At 41.2% G+C, this 23,810-nt stretch overlaps 1 protein-coding gene across 2 annotated transcripts in view; it reads left to right on the top strand.

Moving 5' to 3' along the window:
• Nucleotides 1-2,392: 2,392 nt before the first annotated feature.
• phip (pleckstrin homology domain interacting protein) overlaps nucleotides 2,393-23,810 on the top strand; it is a 37,960-nt gene continuing 16,542 nt past the window's right edge. The window contains exons 1-18 of one of the 2 annotated variants that reach the window (XM_071478722.1): nucleotides 2,393-4,122; nucleotides 4,236-4,294; nucleotides 4,380-4,409; nucleotides 4,561-4,620; nucleotides 7,836-7,986; nucleotides 8,249-8,347; nucleotides 8,671-8,831; nucleotides 11,900-12,121; nucleotides 13,693-13,793; nucleotides 14,233-14,303; nucleotides 14,798-14,898; nucleotides 15,291-15,331; nucleotides 15,989-16,087; nucleotides 17,047-17,203; nucleotides 18,015-18,149; nucleotides 20,346-20,474; nucleotides 21,253-21,478; nucleotides 22,158-22,304. In XM_071478722.1, coding sequence (XP_071334823.1) covers nucleotides 4,083-4,122; nucleotides 4,236-4,294; nucleotides 4,380-4,409; nucleotides 4,561-4,620; nucleotides 7,836-7,986; nucleotides 8,249-8,347; nucleotides 8,671-8,831; nucleotides 11,900-12,121; nucleotides 13,693-13,793; nucleotides 14,233-14,303; nucleotides 14,798-14,898; nucleotides 15,291-15,331; nucleotides 15,989-16,087; nucleotides 17,047-17,203; nucleotides 18,015-18,149; nucleotides 20,346-20,474; nucleotides 21,253-21,478; nucleotides 22,158-22,304 — 2,029 coding nt within the window. In that variant the 5' untranslated portion in view covers nucleotides 2,393-4,082. Of the gene's footprint in view, nucleotides 4,123-4,235; nucleotides 4,295-4,379; nucleotides 4,410-4,560; nucleotides 4,621-4,723; nucleotides 5,221-7,835; nucleotides 7,987-8,248; nucleotides 8,348-8,670; nucleotides 8,832-11,899; nucleotides 12,122-13,692; nucleotides 13,794-14,232; nucleotides 14,304-14,797; nucleotides 14,899-15,290; nucleotides 15,332-15,988; nucleotides 16,088-17,046; nucleotides 17,204-18,014; nucleotides 18,150-20,345; nucleotides 20,475-21,252; nucleotides 21,479-22,157; nucleotides 22,305-23,810 lie in introns of those variants that run through there. The other variant, XM_071478723.1, reaches the window with a different exon arrangement.

Raw genomic sequence — 23,810 nt, 5'->3', positions numbered from 1 at the left:
CATGGGAGTTTTTCTGTGTTTCTGTGTCTCCTCTCTTATTGGTGGATAAAACTAAGTGTGCACAGTTCTGTATGTTGTGCATTGCATGTGTGTTTCCTGTAGTTAGACACCAGTGCCATGTTTTTGTTCTAACCACTGGAAAACTCCAATGTGTGCACAGCTCTATGCATGTGTTTGCATGTAGCATGTGTTTGCTTTGAGCTCCTTTTCAGTGTGTTCACGTTCAGAGTTAGTTTTGAAACCAACACAAAGCCACCGTTGTGTGTCTGTCTATATCTTTGTGTGTGTGTGTGTGTGCGTGTGTGTGAGGTCGCCAGGGGCACGTGGCTGTGTTAAATACAACTGCTGTGTCAGGAAGTGAAAGGTCAGCATTTGCCAGAGTGGTGGGACCTGATGAAACCATACAGTCTCTTTATTGCAGGGCAAGCTGTCACTCAGGCACATAGACCAATGACAGGTTCCCGTCTCTAAAATGTGGAGGTGTGGAGTGATGATGTCTGAATACCACAGATACTGGAGAGGCCATTTAAAATGTATTATCAGGAGCCTCAGTCAACAGTATGACACCTCTTTTAACATGATGTAACAGCAGTAGGAAAGTGTTGAATACATAGAAATACCAACTTTAAAGCTCTGTTTTTCTGAGAGAAAAATCTCTCACCTTCCCCAAAATCTCACCTTTTAACCCGTACAGTATATCACTGACATCTACAATAATACCGCACAGGTACAATATTGATAATTAAAATCTTAAAGCAGGCATGCAGACTTACGTGGCTACAAAAAGATGATGACAGTGACTAATGGTGATATATGCAATGCAAGAGAGGTACAAGCAGCGTTGATAGAAACTAGAACTTAACAGCACGGCAGGAACATAAAGACATGAGCCTCCTGGATCGATATCTTTCAGTTCATGTGGCATTTTTGAGTTTTTGACACAGAGAATGGAGAACTTCATCTAACCTGTCTAAACCTTTCTAAACAGTGTATGTGCAGAAATGTAGATGAGACATGGTAAAAACCACAGGACAGTTTGGTAAAGGGGTGTGGATTTATGGATCAATGGTTGGATTTTTAAGATCAATTAATAGAAAAAAATTGAGTTGTTATAGAAGTTACTTTTATGTCCATTACAACTATTAAGATAACTCCTGGTGGACTATGGGTTGGGTAAAACAAGCTCAAAATACACCAGCTGAGTTTTTCTTTATTAGTCAATGGGGAAATATATATTTTTTGTGGTTACTGATAATCAGTGAATTCCTATCTATGCTCCAGGAAGAGAAACTGTGTAACTGGTTACATTTGTCCTAAGTGCTCATAACCTTTGACTCCTCTATGGCCCCCTGCTCAGCTGAGTGGTACAGAGTGAGATTGCCTCCTTGTGGCCACGTCAGTCAGCACAATAACAGCTACACTCGATGGGTCAGGATGAAAGGTAACCTGGAAGAGATTGGCTGGGCCTAAAAATTCAAACCTGGCCCTGTTCCACACTACAATGTTTTTTTTCCAAGCCATAAAGCCTGTGAAATATGTTGTACAGATTGCGGATGGTCTGGAGGTTTAAGAGACCATACATCAAGTGGCTGACACATCTAAAGCTGGTACTAACTCCCCAACAGCTGTGGGGTGCTGTACAGGTGTTAAACTTTCACTATGAGTTTCCATGAAAAATAAAAATGACAGTCATCAATTAAGCATCACATTATTTTAATTATTATTATTATTATTATTATTATTATACATGTCAGTAATGAAAAAGGCCCAAGTCTATGGAGGAAAGCGACACACATCATGACAAGACACAACACATGACACAAGTGTAAACTATGCAAAAATGGCAGTATATGCTTCCTTCTTTGTCTCAAAGAAAAAAAACATGCCCACCTATGTTCCTGAGGACTTCTGACATGTTAAAAATGGTAGTTGGTGCAGTCACTGGGTGATCACATCCTCTGTAGAGTTTCTGCCTGTCTGATGTAGTGTCGTCATTATTAGTGGTTGACTCTGCCATAATTAATCCATAAATGCAAAGCCAAGAATATAACTGTAAATAACGACAACAAAAATGGCATTTTCAGGGAAATGCATAGACTCTGTGCCCTTTGAAAAACAAATGCCAGTTCGGACACATGCGATGGCTACATGTATATGCGGCCATCGCATGTGTATATACTGAATATTCATTTGATTATTCAATCTTGTCTGAGAAATGCACTTAATTAAATTATTCAGCGTGTGTCTGCATTTCACAGGAAAAACTTATGTAGTGTGAAAAGCTACATTAAAGCTGCATTAAAGCCAACTAATATTTTCTTTATTTTCACTCAAAATAAAATTTGGTGAGTTGCCTGTTTGAGGTTATTTTTTTAAATATATATATATATATATATATATATATATCCCCAGCATCCTTTCAGACACAAACTGGCCTGTTCCTTTATGTCTCTGCCAGGCATTAAAGTGACACATGCACTATGTAAATAGGAGACTTGTTTCTATACCAGTGTCTGTGATATTTGAAATTGCACTGTCGGACTGAAAGATGATTTGGTACGATAGACATTATATACAAAGATAAATAATTCCTTATTGGGACAGATTATACCATGTAAGCACTTGTTCACATTCACACAGTTTATAGGTGAGAAGGAAGAACTGGGAAGAAAAGTTGTGAGAAAAAAAAAAAAAACGAAAGCTATACCTTTTCAGTGGTGTTTGAAATATATTCTTTAGTTCCTTGTAAATATCTCACACACTGAATTTGAGGTTGTGCGTTTCCTGGTTACTGCAACAAACACAGTATTAGCCTCACTTAGGAGGTGGATTGTTTTGTAGTTAATACGCCAACCTCAAAGCAGTTCTCACATAATGCAAAGAGCTAACATTGAGTAGTAATTAGAGTAATTACTTATGCTCTCATTGATGTCTTACTTCAAATAAGAAAAGCAGATCATGAGGTCACTGAAAAGACACTGAATGCTCGTTTTAAAGAGTGACTACTTTAAAAATAGCTGTTTAATAAAGATATTATATAGCTCCCTCATATAATAATATGATTTGATTGTCTATAAATAGCATCTTAGTGTTGTTCCTTTTTTTATTTCACAGGTGTCTCATGTGTGCTGTCTGTCATGTGACTATTAACTCAATAACCTTTCTTGATGGTCTATCTTGCATGAATGTCTCATTGCCATTACATTCCCGTAACTCCCGAGGTTTCATTCATTAAGCTGCATTCCCCTTCTTCTCCAACCCTTCCCCCATTTTACTGCCTGGCAGTATTTGGAAGAGAAATGGACGACTTCCCCACCAAACGGCTCCCAGAGAGAGTGGGTGTGTTAGCTTGACATCTTGTTACACAATAACGACAGCGAGAGCAAGCGACGCCAACGAGAGCACGCAGGTTTATCACAGCTAGCTGTATTATTTGGTAAAACCCAGCTGAAACGGTTAGGTCGGCTAAAAAAAAAAAAAAAAAATCCCTCTCAAACACGGGAGCCATGTTTTACATCCGCATCTAAAAATACAGGAAATGTAACAGAATTTTACGTTGCATCAATGCGCAACTAAAATAAATGTATGTAAGTGTAAGGCTGTAATTATTAAAACATGATAAATGTCAGCTAGCTACGGATTAACAGCCATTCTGCAGCAATGTGTCCTCTCCTTTAGCACGCTGCCATTTCTACCTCCCCTCTACAGTGGCGTGCGCGGAACACACCGCTCGTGTTCCTCCGCGGAGGGCTTGCGCTTTTTCCTTTGAGGGGGAGGGGGATTTAAACAAACATGGCTTCACGGCCGAACGACCGCCATTAAAATTCACACTGCGGGGCAGTCGAGCCGGGGATGTCGTGGCGGTTGGTTCTTTGCGAGGGGAAGACGGTGTTTTGAGGGGTAAAACGAGCAGCGCGCCCTAATTGCCGCTTCGCGCAGGAATACTCGACGCAGCCGGGACTTAGTGTGAGCGGAGCTGAATGGAGGCAGCCTCTTCCTGGTGGATAAACAGTGACAGCTACAGGGCAGCCACCTAGACCCGCCACACAGGCTCTGGCGCTGCCCTGGCAAACAACACCAAAATGGCTTCAGACAGTACACACATCGCGCAGTTGACTTCTGGTGAGTAAAGGAGATCGGAAAATATGTCATGGTTGTTTTAATATCCCCACAATTTCCTCGGTGCCCTCTTCTAACGCAGCTCCCGTCCTCTTCTCCCCCTCCAACCATACCAGAACTGTACTTCCTAATAGCCCGATTTCTAGAAGCTGGACCGTGTCAAAAAGCAGCCGAGGTTGGTGTTTTTGCATTTAAGGATAATTTATAATATGTCCGAAATTGTCACGGGGTGTAATTCTGTATTTGTATCCTATTTTCAGACCCTGATAAGGGAGGTGGAGGAGAAGGAGGTAAGCAGTCAGCAGTACGAGAGAGATGCTTCTCTCTGCACTGTACTTTGTGATGTTGCTTTTACTCTGATTTATCATTTACTGTTTTAAAACATCACTTGATGCATTTATGAACTGGATGATCACACTCGACACTATTTTTCCATCTCAGCTGCTGCCCAAAAGGCTGGACTGGACGGGGCAGGAACACCCCGGGACGTACGAAAATTTGGTAAGGGAGCCCTATAACTGAGGAAAAAGTTTTTAGAGAGCAAAATAAAAATTGAATTTCCCGCAATTTTTAAATCAGGTGGTAAAGAAAAAAACTGAATAGGACTTTACAGGGCGAGCTGGCTGCAAGTTGGGGCCGTTTTAGGGCACCGAGGGGTCGGGTCCCAGCCTCATGTGCACCGTGCTGTGCGAGTTTGGTGCCATGCATGTCCTAAAGGTTTTAATAGTTGTTGGAAAAATGTGTGTGAAATGTTGATACGTCATGAGTGTTGTGGTGTAGGAGCGCCAGGATCCGGAGGAGGGACTCCCTGCGCCACAAGCCGGAGAGAGATGGAGGCGCTCTTGTCCTGCAACAACCATAATTTGTGTGCATGGGTTGAAAACACACAGGGGGCAAGAGTTAGAAAACAGGACTTTTTTTTTTTTTTTTTTGGAGGAGAATATAAACAGTGCATTGAGTAAAGCTGGAGTTACAGCTCCCATTTGAGGGGAAGGCTGCTGCCCGCCTGTTGTGGAGTCGTCTTGGAGAGCAGCTGTGTGGGACCGAGGTCCAGACTCGGATGGAGGAGGAGAGGCAGATCAGTTTATGTCAAGATGCGAGGTAACGCTGGGCTGATATCCTCTAATCGCGCTGTTAATTGACGTGCTAATTGTCATGTAAACAAACAGGGCTCGGCTGAAAGCGCCTTTTACGCATGGGGGCGTGGAGAGAATTAATCATCGCGTACATATTTGGTTTTTGTTTTGTTTTTTTTAGCCCGTCTGCCGAAAGTGTGCGTCCCCATTTTTGCGCTGTTTTATAAGTTTTATTTGAACGCTTATATAAAAATAACGACATGTGGCCTATTTAATCCGCAAAGACCTACATTTTTATGGATCCCCCCCTCCCACTACAACAAAAGGCAGACAGATGAGCGCTGGAGACGAGATCGCATGAAGCGTGGCTTGAACGGGATGTAAATCTATACGTTTAAGAAATTATTGACAGTGTCTTTCTGCCTCTCTCTCTCTCTCTCTCTCTCTCTCTCTCTCTGTGTGTGTGTGTGTGTGTTTTCTCTTCCTGCTTGGCTCACTCGGCTCTCCGTTCCTCCTCCTCCTCCCTTCCCCAGCCGTTCAGCCTGCCTCCTGTCTATTGTGCATAATTTCCTCTATTAGAAATACTGCGGAGGGTTATTAATTATTAGAAGATATATATATATATATATATGTGTGTGTGTATAAAGAAATATGTTTAGATGCTTGCGCGGTGGATCACGGTTGTTTGTCAGCAGTGTGAGGTTGATGTCTGGGCTGATACCGAAGGGGGTTGGGCAGCTATGAGGAATCAGCGATCGTTTTAGTGATATTGTAATAATTAACAGTATTAATTGTGGTTAATTAATTAAGGCGGGTTAATTAGATATACGATCACTTTCAGTTTGCTTGTAAAATCGATCAGGAGCACAATGCACACATATATATAGGGGTATTTTTTGAATGAAATGAAAACCTATCATCATTATGACCATAAATATATTTACATTAATTTATTAATTATTTTTTAATTATTTTTTTTCAATCATTATTGATCAGCAGATTTCAACATGGTGGTGCCTTTTAATGTTATAAATCTATGTGAAAGATAGTAACGTTTCAGGTGGAAGATATTTATAGATTTTTACAGAGTGTGTTGAAAGGTAAGGATGGTGATAGTCATACAGAGGCTGCCTGGCAGGCGTGTGTGTGGGACCATGTGCTTTCTGGTGCTGCTGTTGTGGCTGGGGGAGTGTTATCCGGTACCCTTCAGAAGCAAGTAAAATGGAGCAAATTGTTATTACACATCACTCCAGTGGTGTTGTGTGTGTGTGTGTGTGTGTGTGTGTGTGTGTGTGTGTGTTCGTTCTTCATGGCTCTGCGTGTACCTGAGAGAGGCTTGTGAGCTGATATGTGCTTAGAAACACTGATCACGTCTCAGAAGCAGCAAGGATGTTGAAAGCAATTAAGGGGTCATTAATTGTGTGTGTGTGTGTGTGTGTGTGTGTGTGTGTGTGTCAGGGAGAGAATAAGTGGTAGTGTCAGTGCTCAGATAAAGGAATGGAGCAAATGTGTGTGTGTGTGTGAGACGGAGAGAGAGACAGAGAGAGAGAGAGCGACTGGAGTAATTGTTTCATTTCAGGCTTGTTTGATCCAGTTCAGATATTTAAATCAGATGTGTCTGAAACGAAGCTGATTACCGCATGTCTGATTTAAATTAATACATTTAAAATAATCCTGCACCCTGAAATAAACACAGTGCTGCATGCTGCATGTTTATCTCCCTCATCCTGTGCTGTGGAGTTGCTATGCCAGTCATTCAGGCGTGTGTGTGTTTGTGTGTGTGTGTGCGTGTGTGTGTGTGTGTCTTAAGAAGTAGGCCATGCATGCGTCTCCATGTGTCAGTGGAATCAGAGACACTGTGTTTATAACTGTGTGGCTTTCAGTCTGCTTCATGCTTATGTTGCCTGCCACGCCCCCCTCTTCTGCTGCCGCTGCTGCTGCTGCTGCTGCACTGTTGTAAACTGTATCCACATCCATTTAAAAGACAAACAGCGTAACTGAATGGAAGCATTCATTTTGTTGCAGATATCATTTGATCCTTTTCATTCATTTAAAAAGCGCGCAATCATTTTAATTCCTCCAAATTATGCTTTCTCAGTTTATTTGTGTTGGAACCTTCAGAAAATGGGCAGCCAGTAATAATTAACTTATTAAAACTGAATTATGACACACTCAGCAAACCAAAAAGGCTTTGGGGAAGTGACCTTTTTTTAATTTTTCCAAATGATGCTGAAAATATTTCTTTTGTGTATTTGTGCTTAGGAATTACTAAACTAAATGGATTTAAGCCAGAAAATGAATCGTTTTGTTTGCAGGCCACAGTTACATGTAAATGCTTAGTTATTCCCTTTTTACTCGCCTGCTAGTGTTTTATTTTCGATTAAGATCCAATGAAGATGTTTTTTTTTTTATCTCTCAAAGTGCCCAATAGATTTTTAGAGTTGCTGTAATAATGTGACACCATGTTAATTCTTATATTCTGAGCAACTGAGGAAAGTAGAGCTAGTGGTTGTTGGATGTCTTTGTGGATCAGCTTTTCCCTTTTTCCCACGCCGCCCTGTTCACCTCTGACTGGTGTTTTCTCCTTTATCAGTCTGATTACAAACTGAGATATGTTTGTGTGTGTGTGTTTGTGCTCAGGTGAAGCTCTATCGGCACATCAGTCCAGACCACCTGCTGCAGGTCTGCTCCAGAGTTTGTCCGCTGCTGGAGAGGGAGGTCCCTGCCAGCGTGCCTGGACTCACCAGCCTGCTGGGGGCCGGCAGGCAGAATCTCCTCCGCACCAGCAAGAGTGAGTGCACGTACAGTGCATGTGCACATGAGAGCTTTAATGTACACACATGCAAACACACTTACTCGGGCAAATATGATGTTTTACTTCATATTCCTACAGACTAATAGACCCCATGTAAATACATTCTTTCATGTGCTGATGCAAATTTAAGTGTAGCTGCATGCAGACGAGCTCTCATAGGCAAAGTCGTAATAGAATCTGTATACTGTGTGTGTTTAATGTGTATTAATGCTTCTCTTTTATGTTTTTCTTTCTCCAGGTTGCAAGCATGTTGTGTGGAAGGGCTCAGCACTGGCTGCACTTCACTGCGGACGACCACCGGAGCCACCAATTATCTATGGGAGCCCACCTAATATTGGTATGGAAGACAAATCTTGAATTTTACAAAAGAAAAAAAAATGAATTCAACTACTTTTGCTTTTTGTTTATTCCTTTGATCCCCGGTCTATGAGTCAGATCTTACAAACTATCTTCGCTGTATCTTTGCTTGCCAAGGTCTCTTCTGCCAGCAGCATTTGACAGTAGTGTTGATATTGATTTCCTTCAAAATCACAGTGTGTTTTTGTGCAGGGAATAAACAGACTTGTTAGCCATTTTCATTGTCTTCCGTTAAATAAGTGAATTTTTGTTAACTGGTTACTGTCCTCTCCTCACCGATGTGTATCTTTACCCGACACCCAGTGGAGACGAGCTACGGCCGTCGGCTGAACGGCTCCTACCGCCTGCGGCAGCTGGTACCCACTGCTGTGTACCAGCACATGAAGATGCACAAGAGGATCCTGGGACACCTGTCGTCCGTGTACTGCGTCACCTTCGACAGGACGGGACGGCGCATCTTCACGGTAAGGCTGCGGTTTTTGTGGGATGTTTCCGTGTGCGCTCTGGTGGTGAAGGTTGTGTTCAAAGTGACTTTGCTGGCATTGTTGTGTGATAGCGTCGGTTCTGTGTTTGTGTATAGAGTCACTTCTTGTGTATTGTGTGTGTGTGTTTGATTGTTACAAGATGTCTTTTGCTTACCAAGATGACCAGGCATCTGTATTCCTCGCTGTAACAGTTCTGGTAGGAGGTAATTACTGTTTACCTTAGCGGGGTGGGACGCTTTTACTCACTGACTCACTGCCATAGCCAAATCCAGCTGACAGGAGAGAAAACTCACACAGCTCTATGATGTTGATGGTCATGTTTTAAGGAGGGGAAACAAGGAATCCTCAAGTCGTCAAAGGGAGGAAGCTGACCTTTGCCCTCTGGATGCCTCTGGTACATGTTGTGCTGCGTTGGCTTCATTTTCCATGTGGTTGCGTTGCAGCTACAGCACAGGCTTCGTGTTAAATATTGAACAAACAATGAGATAATGTTAATTTAATGCTGCCGTCCTTCTGTTTGGATCCTTGAGTCAAACACTGCCTGCTGCTATACACCATTTTCAGCTTTCACTTCTTAAATCTCTAAAAATGGCTGTCTGCTGAGGGGGGTGGGGGGTGGGGGGTGTCTCTCTGTCTCTCTTTTTTTCCTGTTATCGCTCTCTCTTTCTTTTTTCTCTCCCCCGTCCCTTATCCTGCACTGCCCCTCCTTTGTCCCCCCCCCACCCCCCCCCTTCTTCTTGCTATTTCTCATCATAACTGGAGAAAATGTTTCCTCTGAGGCGCTGGCTAAGTGCCAGAATTAAAATTCATTCTTAGTCTCCCTCACTTTCTCCTTCTCCCTTTTTTCTTCCAGCTCAATTTCTCTCTTTCTCTCTCTCTCTCTCTCTCTCTCTTGCTGTCTCCTTTCATCACAAGATCATTTTTATTTATATATTTTCTTATTTTTGGATCTCTTCAGTCTTTCCACTCAGGCTTTGCTGCAGTAGCAGACAGATTGATTGATTGATTGATAACTGATTGATTTATTTAGCCGAAACATTCACCGCAATCATGTGTGATCAATGTGCACGTGCATATAGGTTTGGTTAAGCAATTGATTGGTGAACAGCCACATTGATTTGAGTAATATAGCTTTAGAAACGGCTGCAAGCTCATTATCATCACCATTGAAAAGGACAAATTAGACTAGCTGCACTATGGATTGGTCCCTGTGACAGTATCTAACATAACTTCACATCTATAGCAACAAGGAAAGTTTGTGCCAAGTCTCTGGCTTTTCCAAACCCTGCACCTTTAAAGCCCGGCTCTCATTTTGGCCACATCAGTTTTTCATCCATCTCGCCACAGCTTTAATTTGTCCTTGTGCTTTTTCTAAATCACTAAGGGACCGCTTGGTGTTTTGATCAGTCCACAGAAAATAACAGGCCCTGCTCTACTGGTGATGAAGTGAATGATTATGATTTATTCAAAGGAGGAGGGGTTGGAGGGGGGGGTTCATCTCACATTTCCTCTAAAAATCTATGCGGGCGTTGATGGCGTGGCCTGTCTTTTAAAAAGGATATGCAGATATAAGACGAATGGTTCGGCATGTTCTGTGACTGTCATCAGAGCCCTGTGTGTCAGAAATGACTGATTTTGATTGAAACTTGAATCTTGACAATTAGTCTGCAAATAAATGGATTTTTCTAACATCACACTCCAAAGTCTCTCCTTTATTTTTAGCTTTAACAAACTGCACATATCCGTCTCTCCATGGATTAAAAGCATTCAGTCACATCACACTGAGTTTTAGCATCTCGCTACTGGTTACCTGTTGGTTTTGAGAAATTATTTTGAGATATTAATCAGGGCACAGATGGTTCTGGCACCGTGTTGAATCACAAACATTTTAACCCCTGGCAAACTGGATCACAGCCAGAAATTCTCAGCTGAGTCCCCGCAGGCTGTTTTCATGTCTTGATTGAAAATACTTGATCAAGAACCTCAATCTCAATTAAAGGATGTTTAAGACGCCGCCTCAGGAACGTAGTTGCTTTTGTTCTCCATTCTTTTCTTGCATTGCTTTTAATTTACTCCTAAGACAACCTTCTGTCTAAAACTGCCCCTTTGCTAAAAACCCACAACAGCTTTTGCCAAGATGAGACATCTTCTGAGGTCTTACTGAAGCCTCAGCCAACACACATTAGCGTTTCTCTACAGTTTAAGATTACTTTATCGTCTTCAGTGCAGTTCAGCCAGAGCAAGGTTTGCTCGCAGTGGAGACCAGTCTGTCCCACAGCGGTGTGAAAAATCTGTGGTTAGTGCGTCAGTACGTTTGTTTCTCCTGTTGCTTGTGTTTAACCCTGTCACCGTGAATAACCAAATCAATGTAAGAGTTTAAGGAAACATTTACATGAGAACCTGATTCTCCCAATAACCCACATGTACTGTATAACCCACATCATTTGTTTAATAATCATGTTAATGGACAAGTATACTGTAGTTTAGCCAATAGAAAACATGCGTTTCTGTATTAATGTATTTAATTTCATTTCCCACCACTGACGGCTGAGCTGCTCTCTCTGTCTGCTCTCTCCATCAAACATGATCTAAGATATCCTCACACCATGGTAATGATATACCTGGTAATAACAAAAGTGTTGGTGTTACTTGGTCTTTGACCTCAGATAATATAGCAGATAATATTTTTTATGACAGTTGCAGTGTTACTCCCTTTACTGGTAATAATCAATTTAGTAGCTGGTTTGACAATCCAGTGCCTTCAAATTATCACTTTTTGTCAGACTGTAGATTAATCACCTCTATTTTTGCATCTGAAGCCTCTCACTCTCTCCTCTGTTTGTGTTCCAAGTTTGCCAGTCTGCTGACAGCCTGCAGGCTGCAGTGAGCTCAGATGGATTTTAAAAGTCTTTTTGAACTTGACTTGTTTAATTTGTCTTACTTGAAGTGTGCTTCACAGGCAGACACGCCACTTCTCCAACTATCTAAAACACTAGTCGTTGTTGGCGTCTGATAGCCGCGTTGACAGATTTGTCTTTATGTCCCAGGGCTCAGACGACTGCCTGGTGAAGATCTGGGGAACAGATGACGGACGTCTGCTGGCGACGCTGCGTGGCCACGCCGCCGAGATCTCTGACATGGCCGTCAGCTACGAGAACACCATGATCGCTGCTGGCTCCTGTGACAAGACCATCAGAGTGTGGTGCTTACAGACATGCGCCCCTCTGGCTGTCCTGGAGGGACACGCTGCCTCTATCACCTCACTACAGGTAGGAGGATTGTCACAGTGTGTGCTGTTACATGTATGTTTGTCTGTGTGTATTTGTTTGCCCAAAAAGAGGAACTGAAAGGCACTAAAATATTTTGAATCTTTGCCCTCAGAATGTGTGTCTGTCTGTAGAGTTTGTGCATCTGTGTCTGTAACAGTACGTTATCAAAACTACATCCAAACTGTTTGGATGCACAGTTCAGGCACCTGTTGTTAAACTAAAGTTGGAGCTGAGCTGATGTTTTTGTGGGTATTTTGCATGTTGGTTAATTTCATACTGCCAAATATGACATATTGTGAGAGCCACTAAAACTATATTTAGATCATGAACAACTGAAACTTTACTGCAATCCACTGTAGCTCGTATATGTTGAGTAGATGAGGTCAAGGAGAAACCTCCAACATATGGGCGATTGATGACATGACTGGCTGATCTCCAGTATGTAATAAAATGTCAGTATTGGTCCTGTGAGCAGACTCATTGTTACACTGTGCATAATGATGCTAAAAGATGATGTCAGTTGTTTATGGATGGGGGGCGTTGTTTCAGACCAAACAGTGCTTTGGTTTCGTGAAGTGGTTTCCAACCTGTGGGCTGGGGCCCAATGGTGGGCTGAAAGTGGGCAACAAACCATTTGCAAAACAGTACAATTTTGGTGAAAAGATGTAATTTACTGTAAAAAGTGAAAATATTAATAATGTTTTAAATGTTTTAAAATGAAATGAGCTTTAAAAACATTTAAAATGTGTACAAAGTTTTTTTTCTCTCTCTTGTATTAGGGCCTTAAGCCAATGAGAGGAACGTTTATGTTGTCGCTGGCCAGACCACATATCATATCATATCATATCATATCACCATCATATAATTGTTGGCTATTGCGGTCTGATTGCGAGCTAAAAGATTACATCCATGGCAAAGACTGGAGAATAATAATGGATAGCTGGTTTGCAACAGGAAGAGTTCAAAGGAAAGAGTGAAGAGACAGATGGTGAATTGAAAAGTGATATTATTTGGCCTCTGTATCCCTTGGAGTTGGATGTGGGCCGTCAACAGTTTTGAGAATTGAAAGTGAGTTGGAAAAGGTTGGGAACCACTGGTTTAGTTTATTTGTTAGCATTTTTTAAAGGCTGAGTAATTTCCTAAAATAGCTGGGCTCTATAGTTTATTGCAAATGTTATTCAAACAAGAGTAAATAGTTAATTTGTTGGGGACTATTTCCAGCCACAATCTAAAGTTTGGACAGTGGTGATCTATGGCACAGAGTAATGAGCTATGTTAGGCTTTGGTTATACAGTAAGTACTTTCTGGTAGATTAGTAAATTGTTGGTTTTTGTCTGTTTATGGGACTTGTCCACTATAAGACAAATACAGAGCAATGTCTTCCTTCTCTGGTGAATATATACCGTGACACGGTGTTTGCGATGGCCTCTCTATGCTCTCTGTGTATCTCTCACCTCTCCCTACATTGTTACATCGGTAACTGCCCTTTATTATTTTTTGTTGTAGTGTTACTAACGTCATTGGAGGTCCCACAGTGATCAGCTGTAACTTCTTTTTGGTTGTGTTTGCAGTTTTCTCCTCTCTGTAGTGGCTCCAAGCGCTACCTGTCCTCCACTGGAGCCGACGGCACCATCTGCTTCTGGCAGTGGGACGCACGCACGCTCAAGTTCGGGTGAGAAACACAAACATGGTTCACAAAGTCTCACCTGCACTGTGCAAGTGCTGTTCACACCTTTTGAAATGTCATATTTGTGAGGCTGAAAATGTTATTTTCTTGTCATAGCTGTGTTTTTTTACACAGGGAAAATCATTGTTTTATTTTCCTGTGTGGTATCTTGACAACAAAGATATGCTTGTATTGATCTAAATTACCCACAGATTTTTGATGTTGTTACACTGACACTTACATGACTACTGTCACTTTTTAACTTTCTGTTTATGGTGGCTTGGATTTCTAACTACTACTGTTTATATATACTGAACATGGCCACATGTGAAACCTTTAAAAACGTCTTTAAAACATACAAACCAATTGATTCTTGCAGGAGTGGTTGTTGACTGTATTTCATTGTCACCGTCTATCTCTGTTGTGTGTGTGTGTGTGTGTACAGTCAGAGGCCCAGTAAATTCACGGAGCGCTCCAGACCTGGCGTCCAGATGATCTGCTCCTCCTTCAGCGCAGGTGAGCACAGCTCGCTTTGATCTTCACCACCGGAGAGGGAGCTCAAAAAAAAAAGAAGTGCACAATTAGCTCAGATTAACTGGAGAGCTGGTACACTCACTGAAGTGGGTCTGCTGCTTGTCAGTAAAGGTGGAATAAGTGTGCTTCACAGTTGCTGAGAGTATATTTCTGTTTTGAGATGTTATTGACCTTGAACATTTGATAGATGATTTAAAAGTTTGTAAAGTTTGCGCTCGAGCCCAGTTTGATTCTTGAAGTGAACTAATATATATTCTTTTATTTATTTTAAATCTATCTAAAAAATAATGGAATATATGGATATTATGATGCTATGGTGCCACAGGCGTGAAATAGAAGAGAAGCAAAGATATGGAAATGTTGATGAAGGATTTTTAAAAGAATTGTAAATGAAAGCCTGTGTGGTAGCTCAACAAGTGTGTGTGTGTGTGTGTGTGTGTGTGTGTGTGTGTGTGTGCGCGCGTGCGTGCACGCAGGTGGTATGTTCCTTGCCACAGGAAGCACGGATCACATCATCAGGGTGTACTACTTTGGTTCAGGCCAACCTGAGAAGATCTCTGAGCTTGAGTCCCACACAGTGAGTGAACAAAGAGCCTACACAAAAAGTGTACTTTAAATGTCAAAGTATTTATTTGTAATTATTAGAAAGTACATTATTTTGACTTATTAATCAACAACTATAATACCTGATGTCTGTTTGTCTTGTCCATGGTCTGTTTTTGTTTTAAAACATCACACACAAAATGACAAAACATGTATTTTGTGTCCACATCAGTCAGCAGGTTGTTATTTAAAAGAAGTTCACGCTTAAAGGAAAAAAAAAACTCAAGGTTCCCTTACTTTTGCTTTTTCCAAAGCTTTCAGTTGTATCCCATGGTATTCCTCAGCAGCTGGATTTTAACTTTGTTGTGGAGATTGTTGTTACACGTTGTGATAATTTGACTTTTCATGTGTATTTTTCTCACCCAGGACAAAGTTGACAGCATCCAATTTTCACATTGCAGTGACAGGTAAGTTTGCACAGGTTTGTGTGTGTGTTTGTGTGTGTTTGTGTGTGTGTGTGTGTGTGTGTGTGTGTGTGTGTGTGTTTGTGTGTGTGTGTGTGTGTGTGTGTGTGTTTGTGTTTGGGTGAGCTAGATAGAAGGAGTAGTTACTCTTTGTGCACTGCTGTTTGCCTTTATGGACCCTCAGGGTGTAGTAATGTGACTTGATAGTGTCAGCAGAAACACCACTGTTACTTACTATCTGATACATGCTCTAATACACGTTCTCTCTCACAAACACACACACACACACACACACACACACACACACACGCTCGCAGAAATCATGCACTCGCTGAGTGTAAAATGATGTGTGCTTGTGTGGAGTTTGCAGAAAAACAAGCTCAGCTGTAATTCCCCTGGGCTGCTGTAATCTCAGCAGTGAGGGAGGTAGGCTGTCTATGCAAAGGGAGGGGTGGAAGAGACAGAGAAGGGGAGGGTACATACAATTAGTGTATACTGATGTGTGCAGATGAAAGCAGCCATTGTACTGCAGTAAGCTGAAATAGAACCAAGTGTTATATTTACAGTTTAGTTGCCGCGTGATTACTGCATGTGTTCACAAATCTGTGTGTGTGTGTGTGTGTGTGTGTGTGTGTGTGTGTGTGTGTGTGTGTGTTGTAGGTTTGTAAGCGGCAGCAGGGATGGTACAGCACGAATCTGGCAGCTGCAGCCTCAGGGCTGGAGAAGCATTCTGCTGGACATGCAGACCAAATTACCCGGGTAAGTGTGTGTGTACGGCTGTCAGAGTCTGGATTCTCCACCAGTGCTGTTGTGCTCAGAGCTCAGAGCTGTGGGCTGGGATGATCCTGCAGGTTATAATGTCAGGCAGAATTTTACAAAAATCAATCATTTGTGATCAAACAGTCTCAGACCCATTGTTTGTGAGGAATCATTGCTGAAAACGCTGCACTGTTTTGAAGTAAAAACATTTATTTAGCAATAGTTAAAGAAGACTTAAATCCCTTTGTACCACCAGCAAAATGTTTTTCTTTAAATTACATACATATTACTTTACATATTACTTTACATATACATGCATTCATTTATTCAGAGTTGTGTGAGGTGCCTCATAATGTACAGGGCATAAATAATTAAGTTAAAGAAAAAAACACAGCAACACTGTGACACCTGTGGCATAAAGTGTGACAGTGATTGATTACCCGATTGCTTCCAGGCAGAATATAGATTCACTGCAGGCATCACTGACAGTGAGTGAATGGAGATGATACTGACAGGTCTTTTAAAGTCTTCATTGCCTGAATGAACACAACAACATGAGACAACAATACACAGAATAAATGCAGATAATCTGGTTATTTACGGAATAGAAATGAGTCATATAACTTGTCTTTGGGGCAGGAACTCAATGATGTGCATGTACCATCTGGAAAAGTACAGAAATATTTTGTATATGCTGCTCTTCACAGTTTACATATGTAACAGCTGAGGTTGTGAATAATTATCTTACGCTGTAGAGAGATAAGAGATACTGTCAGTTTGGGTGGCTCCTCATTAATGTTGTAAAAAAGGACTGAAGATAATGGGTTAAATTTGATCAATATTTTATAAATTTTTTATTCAACCATCTCACATCATGTCTTTGATTTGCTCCTCTGCGTATAAAATAAACCAAACTGATCTTAATTGGTGTAAACATGACATCAACATCTTCCCCACAGGAAGTACAACCCTCCTCCACTAGAAGATAAGGTGACCAAGCTGAAGGTTACCATGGTAGCGTGGGATCGCCATGACAGCACGGTGATCACAGCCGCGAACAATCTGACGCTGAAGGTGTGGAACTCCACCACGGGAAACCTCGTCCACGTCCTGATGGTATGAAGTGATTAAACACATTCACACACACGCAGAGACACAAAGGCAAAAAGATAATATAAACATTAGCATGATTTTTTAAAGTTATTTTTTTGGCGTTTTTGCCTTTATTTGGAGCCACAGTGAGAGAGAGACAGGAAAATTTGGGAGGGACAGTGGGGATGACATGCAGCAAAGGGCCTCGGCTCAGACTCGAACCTGAGCCTGAGCCTGAACCTGAGGTTTGGAGTAAGTCCAAAATGTGATATGGGCTCTAGCGGGAGAGCTACCAGGGCACCCTGTTAGCATGAATTTAACATTAAATGAGTTTCAGGGGTTCTTTGTCAATCTTACAAGATGTACTTCATTTTATAACACTTTGCAGGCAATAATAATAATAATAATAATAATAATAATAATAATAATAATAATAATAATGCAGTTGTTAGCAAGGACTGTTGGAAAGTCTCTCCAGCGATGCATTCATGGTTGTGGGACATTTGATAATTGCCTGGAAAACAATGTGTATAAACCCAAAAGAAAAACAAAAAGCAGTTGCGGACATAAGTAAAAGGCTAATATGACATTAGTTGTTTCTTGCATTAAAACACTTGTTGTTTGGTTAGGTTGTTTGAAATGCTGGATGTCGACTTACTCTAGACTGAGAGAAGAATCCAAGTGGCCCAAAGTATACTTAATTGTTAATGGTCTGAAACATTTTACATCACAGGTTCAGTCCTTTATTAAACAAGCGTAATTGATTTTTAAAAAAATCTGTCCTTATTTATTTTTTAAGTGTCTTAATCTAGATGTTCACGTTGTTTAACGACAGGGTCACGAGGATGAGGTATTCGTTCTGGAGCCACACCCCTTCGATCCAAGAATCCTTTTCTCAGCGGGGCATGATGGAAATTGCATTGTGTGGGACCTGGCCAGAGGGGTCAAGATCCGCTCCTATTTCAACATGGTGAGATTTTTGTCCAGCCTGTGTCACTGTCTCACTTGTCTTTGGCTACATTCACAAAGAAGCTGTCCAGATCCTAATATTTCCCTCCTCTCCTGGGACACAGATGTCATGTTTTCTTATGCAGCACATTAGCAAAAAGATCTGCATTTATTTAATTTTTTCTCTCTGGACTGCAGGGATATGTGGTTTTCATTAAACCTTTTCACTTTGTATTTTCTTCTGTCCCACCACACATTCTTTCTCTTTCTTTCTTTCCTTTCCCAGTGTCTCTCTTTCCCTCTCATTCTTTCCCTCTCACCCTCTAACTGTCCCTCCACTCTCTCAGTGCTTTCACTTTCTCTCTCTGCTGTCTCACTCTCTCACCTCCATTATGACATTGTCTCTGTCATTTTCATGCACTACATGTGGCCATGGGCACGGGTCCAGTGTAGACTGCAACCATGGCACATCACCCATATGCTGCTTATGCTGCTGTACATATTCATCTAGCGTGTTAATCGTCATAGCCTCTGTTGTATTTCCTGCCTGTGTCACTATGGTAACCAAGGACAGTATTAATCACAGTCTCAAAACAAGTGAGTCACTCGGAGAGCTGGTCAGTCGGCCAAAATCTTGGTGTTGATCACAGACAGTGAACAGTGTTGTTACAAAGTGTGTGGAAAGGCCCAGATTTCAGTTTGAAACTTAATGGAATAGTTAAGTTTTTTGAGAAACAGGTTTATTCACTTTCCTGTTGGGTTAGTTGAGAAGACAGAGAGTAGAGAGCGCTCTCTACTGTAAAAATGTAGCAGCCAGTTAGCTTAGCTTAGTGTAAAGACTGAAAACAATTACCTTGAACCTACCAGCACCTTAATGCTGTACAAATTAGAACACAGATATATATTTTTTTACGGGGGCTTTGTGCCAACCTGTTGAGCTGTAGAAGTGGTGGTAGGCAAATTTAACTACTTTCAGACACAGCCAGTTTTGCTGTTTCCCTTGTTTTCTGTCTCTGTGCGAGGCTGAGCTGGCTGATCGCACCAGCTGCCGGCTGTGGCCTGATATTTCACGGACAGACAGGAGAGTGGTGTCAATCTTCTCCTCTGACTCTCATCATCATCATCATCATCAACAACCTTTATTTATTTTCTTGGCGATACATTGAGGGGCGACCCTCCTTTTCAATGATGCCGAGATTACTGAAGCACAAAGAAAACAAAGCAAACAATCGGAATATAAAAATCAGTTCCTAACAAAAACAATTACTTTCAGAAACATTTTGATTTGAAAGGTTTAAAAGCGTATTTCTAAACTGTTCCAATGTTTTCAGGAAATCGATATTTAAAGTGAGTTGTAGGTTATTCCACGAGTCTGGAGCACAAAACCAAACAAGAAAGTGAGAGAAAGTTCATTTCTAAACATGCAGAACTATTCCGTTAATAGAGCGAAGTCTGCAAGCCACGTTGGGTTGCACTGCTTATCTGCTCAGTGCAAGTCGTCAACACATTTTCTGCAATAAGGGAGCCTGTTTAAGCAAACATTTACTGCTTATTCTTTAAAACACTGTGTCATTACTGCTGCTGCTACTGTAGCCCCTCAACCATGCCCTTCCTGCACATACGTCAGTAGAAGACTGAAAGTTTGGTACTTGAGGTTTGGCAGACGCTGAGTCTTTTTGATGAATAAGGGACAAAGTGGCAAAAACTAAACTAGAACAGGTTTTCATCTTGTGTTTGAATGGAGCTGTTGTGGAAGTGAAGGAAAACCCACAGAAGAAGTAAAAACAACAGGCAGTTGATGGCCAGAGCAGCTAGTCTCAGTTTCTACAGGTGGTCTACTGGTTGTCTGTTTTGTAAGAGTCTTCTTGCTATCCATCTGATTCTATTTATTTCACTATTGTTGCTGTGTTAATGTGAAATGCTGCTGAGTTGAAATGCTGTTTATCTGAAAAAAAAAAACATGACAATTTTCCTATTTGCTGACTCATAAATGGAATATTATGATTTAATATTTAAAGAAATATTGTAGAGCAACACTTGTAAGTGCAATTCATGTGGCTTGCTGAACAGAGCATGTGATCTTATGTATAAGACATTTTCAGCTGACTGTGTCCATGCCATGCATCTGCTACAGTTGCGTGGAATTCCCCACAGGCAGTGTTATACTAAGATTTACAGCGTGCAATATTTCTCTATCTCTCTCTGTCTCTGGGGATAGATTGAGGGCCAAGGGCATGGGGCGTTGTTTGACTGCAAATGTAGTCCAGATGGGCAGCATTTTGCAGCCACAGACTCCCATGGACACCTGCTCATCTTTGGCTTTGGCTCCAGCAGCAAGTACGACAAGGTAAAGCTCCAGGAACACCTTTCACATTTACACACATACCTGTACCTGGTATTTAACATCAACTTGAGAGATCAATTTTATCAGTAGTAACAAATGCTTGTGTCATGTAACGTCCTGAGATCGGATGTGAGAAGATCCTCAGTGAAAACCTTTTTTACTGAGAGCTACTCAAAAATAAAAGGAGTTGAGAGTCCCTCATGTCTTATTTTACTGGTGACATTTATTCACATATCATACCAAAACACTTAAACTGATCTCCAAAACAAATCAAAAGAATAAGATAATTTAACAAATCATGAAATATCAATATCCAAAATTCACATTTTGTATGAAAAACATCTGAAACATTTTTTGTGCCAAAAACACCACTGCAAACAAACATCCATAAATCTGCTCAGAAATCAGAGGAAAAAGAGGCTCTTTAGTTGGTAATCCGGTGATGGTTGTCAGTACATTCAATGGTACGTAAAAAAAAATAGGCTAAAGAAAACGAGGCTCAAGTTGAAGCCCACAGCTTAACTCACTTAATCCATGGCATTTCTTGTCTGTTGGAAAAGTTTAGTTTATATCTGTTCTGTTAACCAGAAGAGTTGCTATCTCTGCACATCACCTACAGCATATCTGATGTAAACAAACTTGACAGCCTAACTTGACTGACTATGTGTGTGTGTGTGTGTGTATATATATATATATATATATATATATATATATCAGACCCCTGATATAGACATATTAGCTTTAGTGTAAATGTACCTGTTACTCTCCACCTCTGCTTCAGATTGCGGACCAGATGTTCTTCCATACCGACTATCGGCCGCTGATCCGGGATGCCAACAATTACGTGCTGGATGAGCAGACTCAGCAGGCGCCACACCTAATGCCCCCTCCCTTCCTGGTGGACGTGGACGGAAACCCCCACCCTCCTAGGTACCAGCGGCTGGTGCCTGGCAGGGAGGGCTGCAGGGATGAGCAGCTGATCCCACAGATGGGTGTCACTTCCTCAGGTACATACCCTCAGAAGTATCCCCCCTTTGTATTTGAGATTCTCAAAGTGTGTTGTAGCTGAACTTGTTCCTTGTCTGCTTATACACCTCAGATCAGATCTTTACCCGGAGGCCTCATCAGAGCCCATCTGTCAGCTGATCAAAGACGCTTTTGTCAAGCTGATCATGCTGCTCTTGTAGCTCATTACTTGACAAGAATGTTATCGGTCTTCAAATGTGCTTAATGAGAAGCTTTTACTGAAACTGCACCAGCTTTGGCAATTAAATCCAGAATTAATAAGGCAGTTTATAATCTTGGCAGGTATATAAACAGAAACAGTCAGCAGTTAATGAAATGCATTAGTATTGCACAGTGATGGCAGGTGAAGGTTGCAAAGGGGGGGAACAGGAAGCTCTACAAGCTCTCTGGAGTTTCTGCCTCAGTGTATAGAACAATGGTACCTGAACGTGGCCTACTTTTAAAAAGCTTTCTGAGTATTGAGGTGACTCTACAGGATTTTGGGAAAACCCCATCACATTTTTCCTCTTTGAGGTGGCTGTGACGTGCACAGTGGCGACCTTTATGACTGTTACGCCTGTTGATTTCCAGCCTTATTTAGTTTTACCAGACTCTTCTCTCTTTCTGCTTCTCTTTCACTTCTTAAGTCTCTTTCTCTTGCTCCATTCCTTTCTGTGTCAGGCCTGAACCAAGTGGTGAGTGAGCAGGCGGTGGACGGTCCCAGTCCTCTGGATACAATGATTCAGAGGCTGCAGCAGGAACAAGACCAAAGACTGGGAACAAATGATGTGTCTGCCTCTGCTGCTGCAAACACCAGGGCCAGTAGAGGTAGGACCAAGTCATGAGTGGAAGGTCGTACGATTGTAGCGTGGGCAGCTCTTTAATGTGGAGCCAGATTCAGATATTCAGACATTTTATTATCCCATGAGGGAAATGCAGTCAGGGGTACAAATAAAAACAACACAAGTGCAACAATATACACACTACAATTAAACACACACAACACAGTAAAAGACCAAACACTATAAAAAACATCAGACACTAAAAACACAGAACACTTTAAAATGACAATTTTCTATGTGCAAATTCAGCAGCGTTATTGCTCACAGGATAAGGGAGTTTTTAATCCTGGTGCACCTGGACTGAGGAAGTCTGAGTGAAGGGCTTCAAACTCAGAATAAAGGCGGTGGTTTGTGAAGTCCACTATGAATGTGGCCTTGTGGAGAACCCGCTGATTAAGGATAGCTGTCAGGCGGGTCAGTAGGACACCTGTCACCTTAGCAGTCTGGCTCAGGTGTTTTTTTGTCTTTCACGCTCAGGTTACCATATCAGGCAATCATACAAAATGTTAGGACAGATTCAATAAATATAATATATTATAAAATAACAACATGTTCCCGTCCACAATAAAAACATTTAACTTCCTTCCTGAGGAAGAACAAACGTTGCCGTCCCTTCTTACAGACCACCTCAGAGTTTGCATTAAATTTCAGCTCACTGTCAATGAGATATTTATCTTCAGTGTGGTTCACTTGCTTTGCAGATTAGTGAAGACATTAATTAAGGGAATTCATGATGCAAATTCAGTGTCTTCATTGAGTTAGAAATACAGAAGCTGTATAAACACAATGTCACTCCACTTACATTTGAAGCAGGTTAAAACAAGCTGAGAACTAATTTCAGACACTATGTTAATCCAGATATGATGAATTTTTACAATTAACTGTGTGACAATGACACTGTACAACACATTTATAATAATTACGCATTTATCATAGTCATAATAATTACAACCCTTTGTTTGGAATGAATGTATTCTGAAACTTGGGAATTGTTTTCATATGAAACATACATAATGTCCAATTATGCAAAACAAAACATTGTGGGGCATCTCAGTGAGATTTACCCAGGAAACCTAAAAGGTTCAATAAAACACCTTTTGAACTGTGTCTCTTAGAGCTGCTGATTTGAGAGGATGCATGAGTGTTGAGGATATGTGCTTTTTGGTCAGCTAATGCATTTAGTGATGAAAACACACAGTCGATCAAAGTCGTCCTTGCGCCTGTGGCTCTGGTGATCCATCCTCACACATTAGCATACACGATGTTAAGTAATTGCATTTGTCTTTATTTGCCAGTGTCTTTATTGTACGCTTTATAAATTCCATTAGGTTTTACAACCAAAACATAATTACCTCAACAACTGACTCCCTGTTATTTACAATCATTATTTTTTTCTCATCTTTATCTTTAAATCTCACTCAGTCACTTTTAGTGCTGAAACAGTACTAGGAGAATTTTCTGTTTGTCTTTGTCTCATGTGATACTAACCTGA

Source organism: Trachinotus anak, unplaced genomic scaffold, assembly GCF_046630095.1.
Source record: "Trachinotus anak isolate AG129_WGS33_773 ecotype Australia unplaced genomic scaffold, CSIRO_AGI_Tana_v1 ptg000005l, whole genome shotgun sequence".
Lineage (NCBI taxonomy): Eukaryota > Metazoa > Chordata > Actinopteri > Carangiformes > Carangidae > Trachinotus > Trachinotus anak.
Note: the sequence above shows the minus strand (reverse complement) of the source record. Positions and strands in the feature narration are given on the sequence as shown.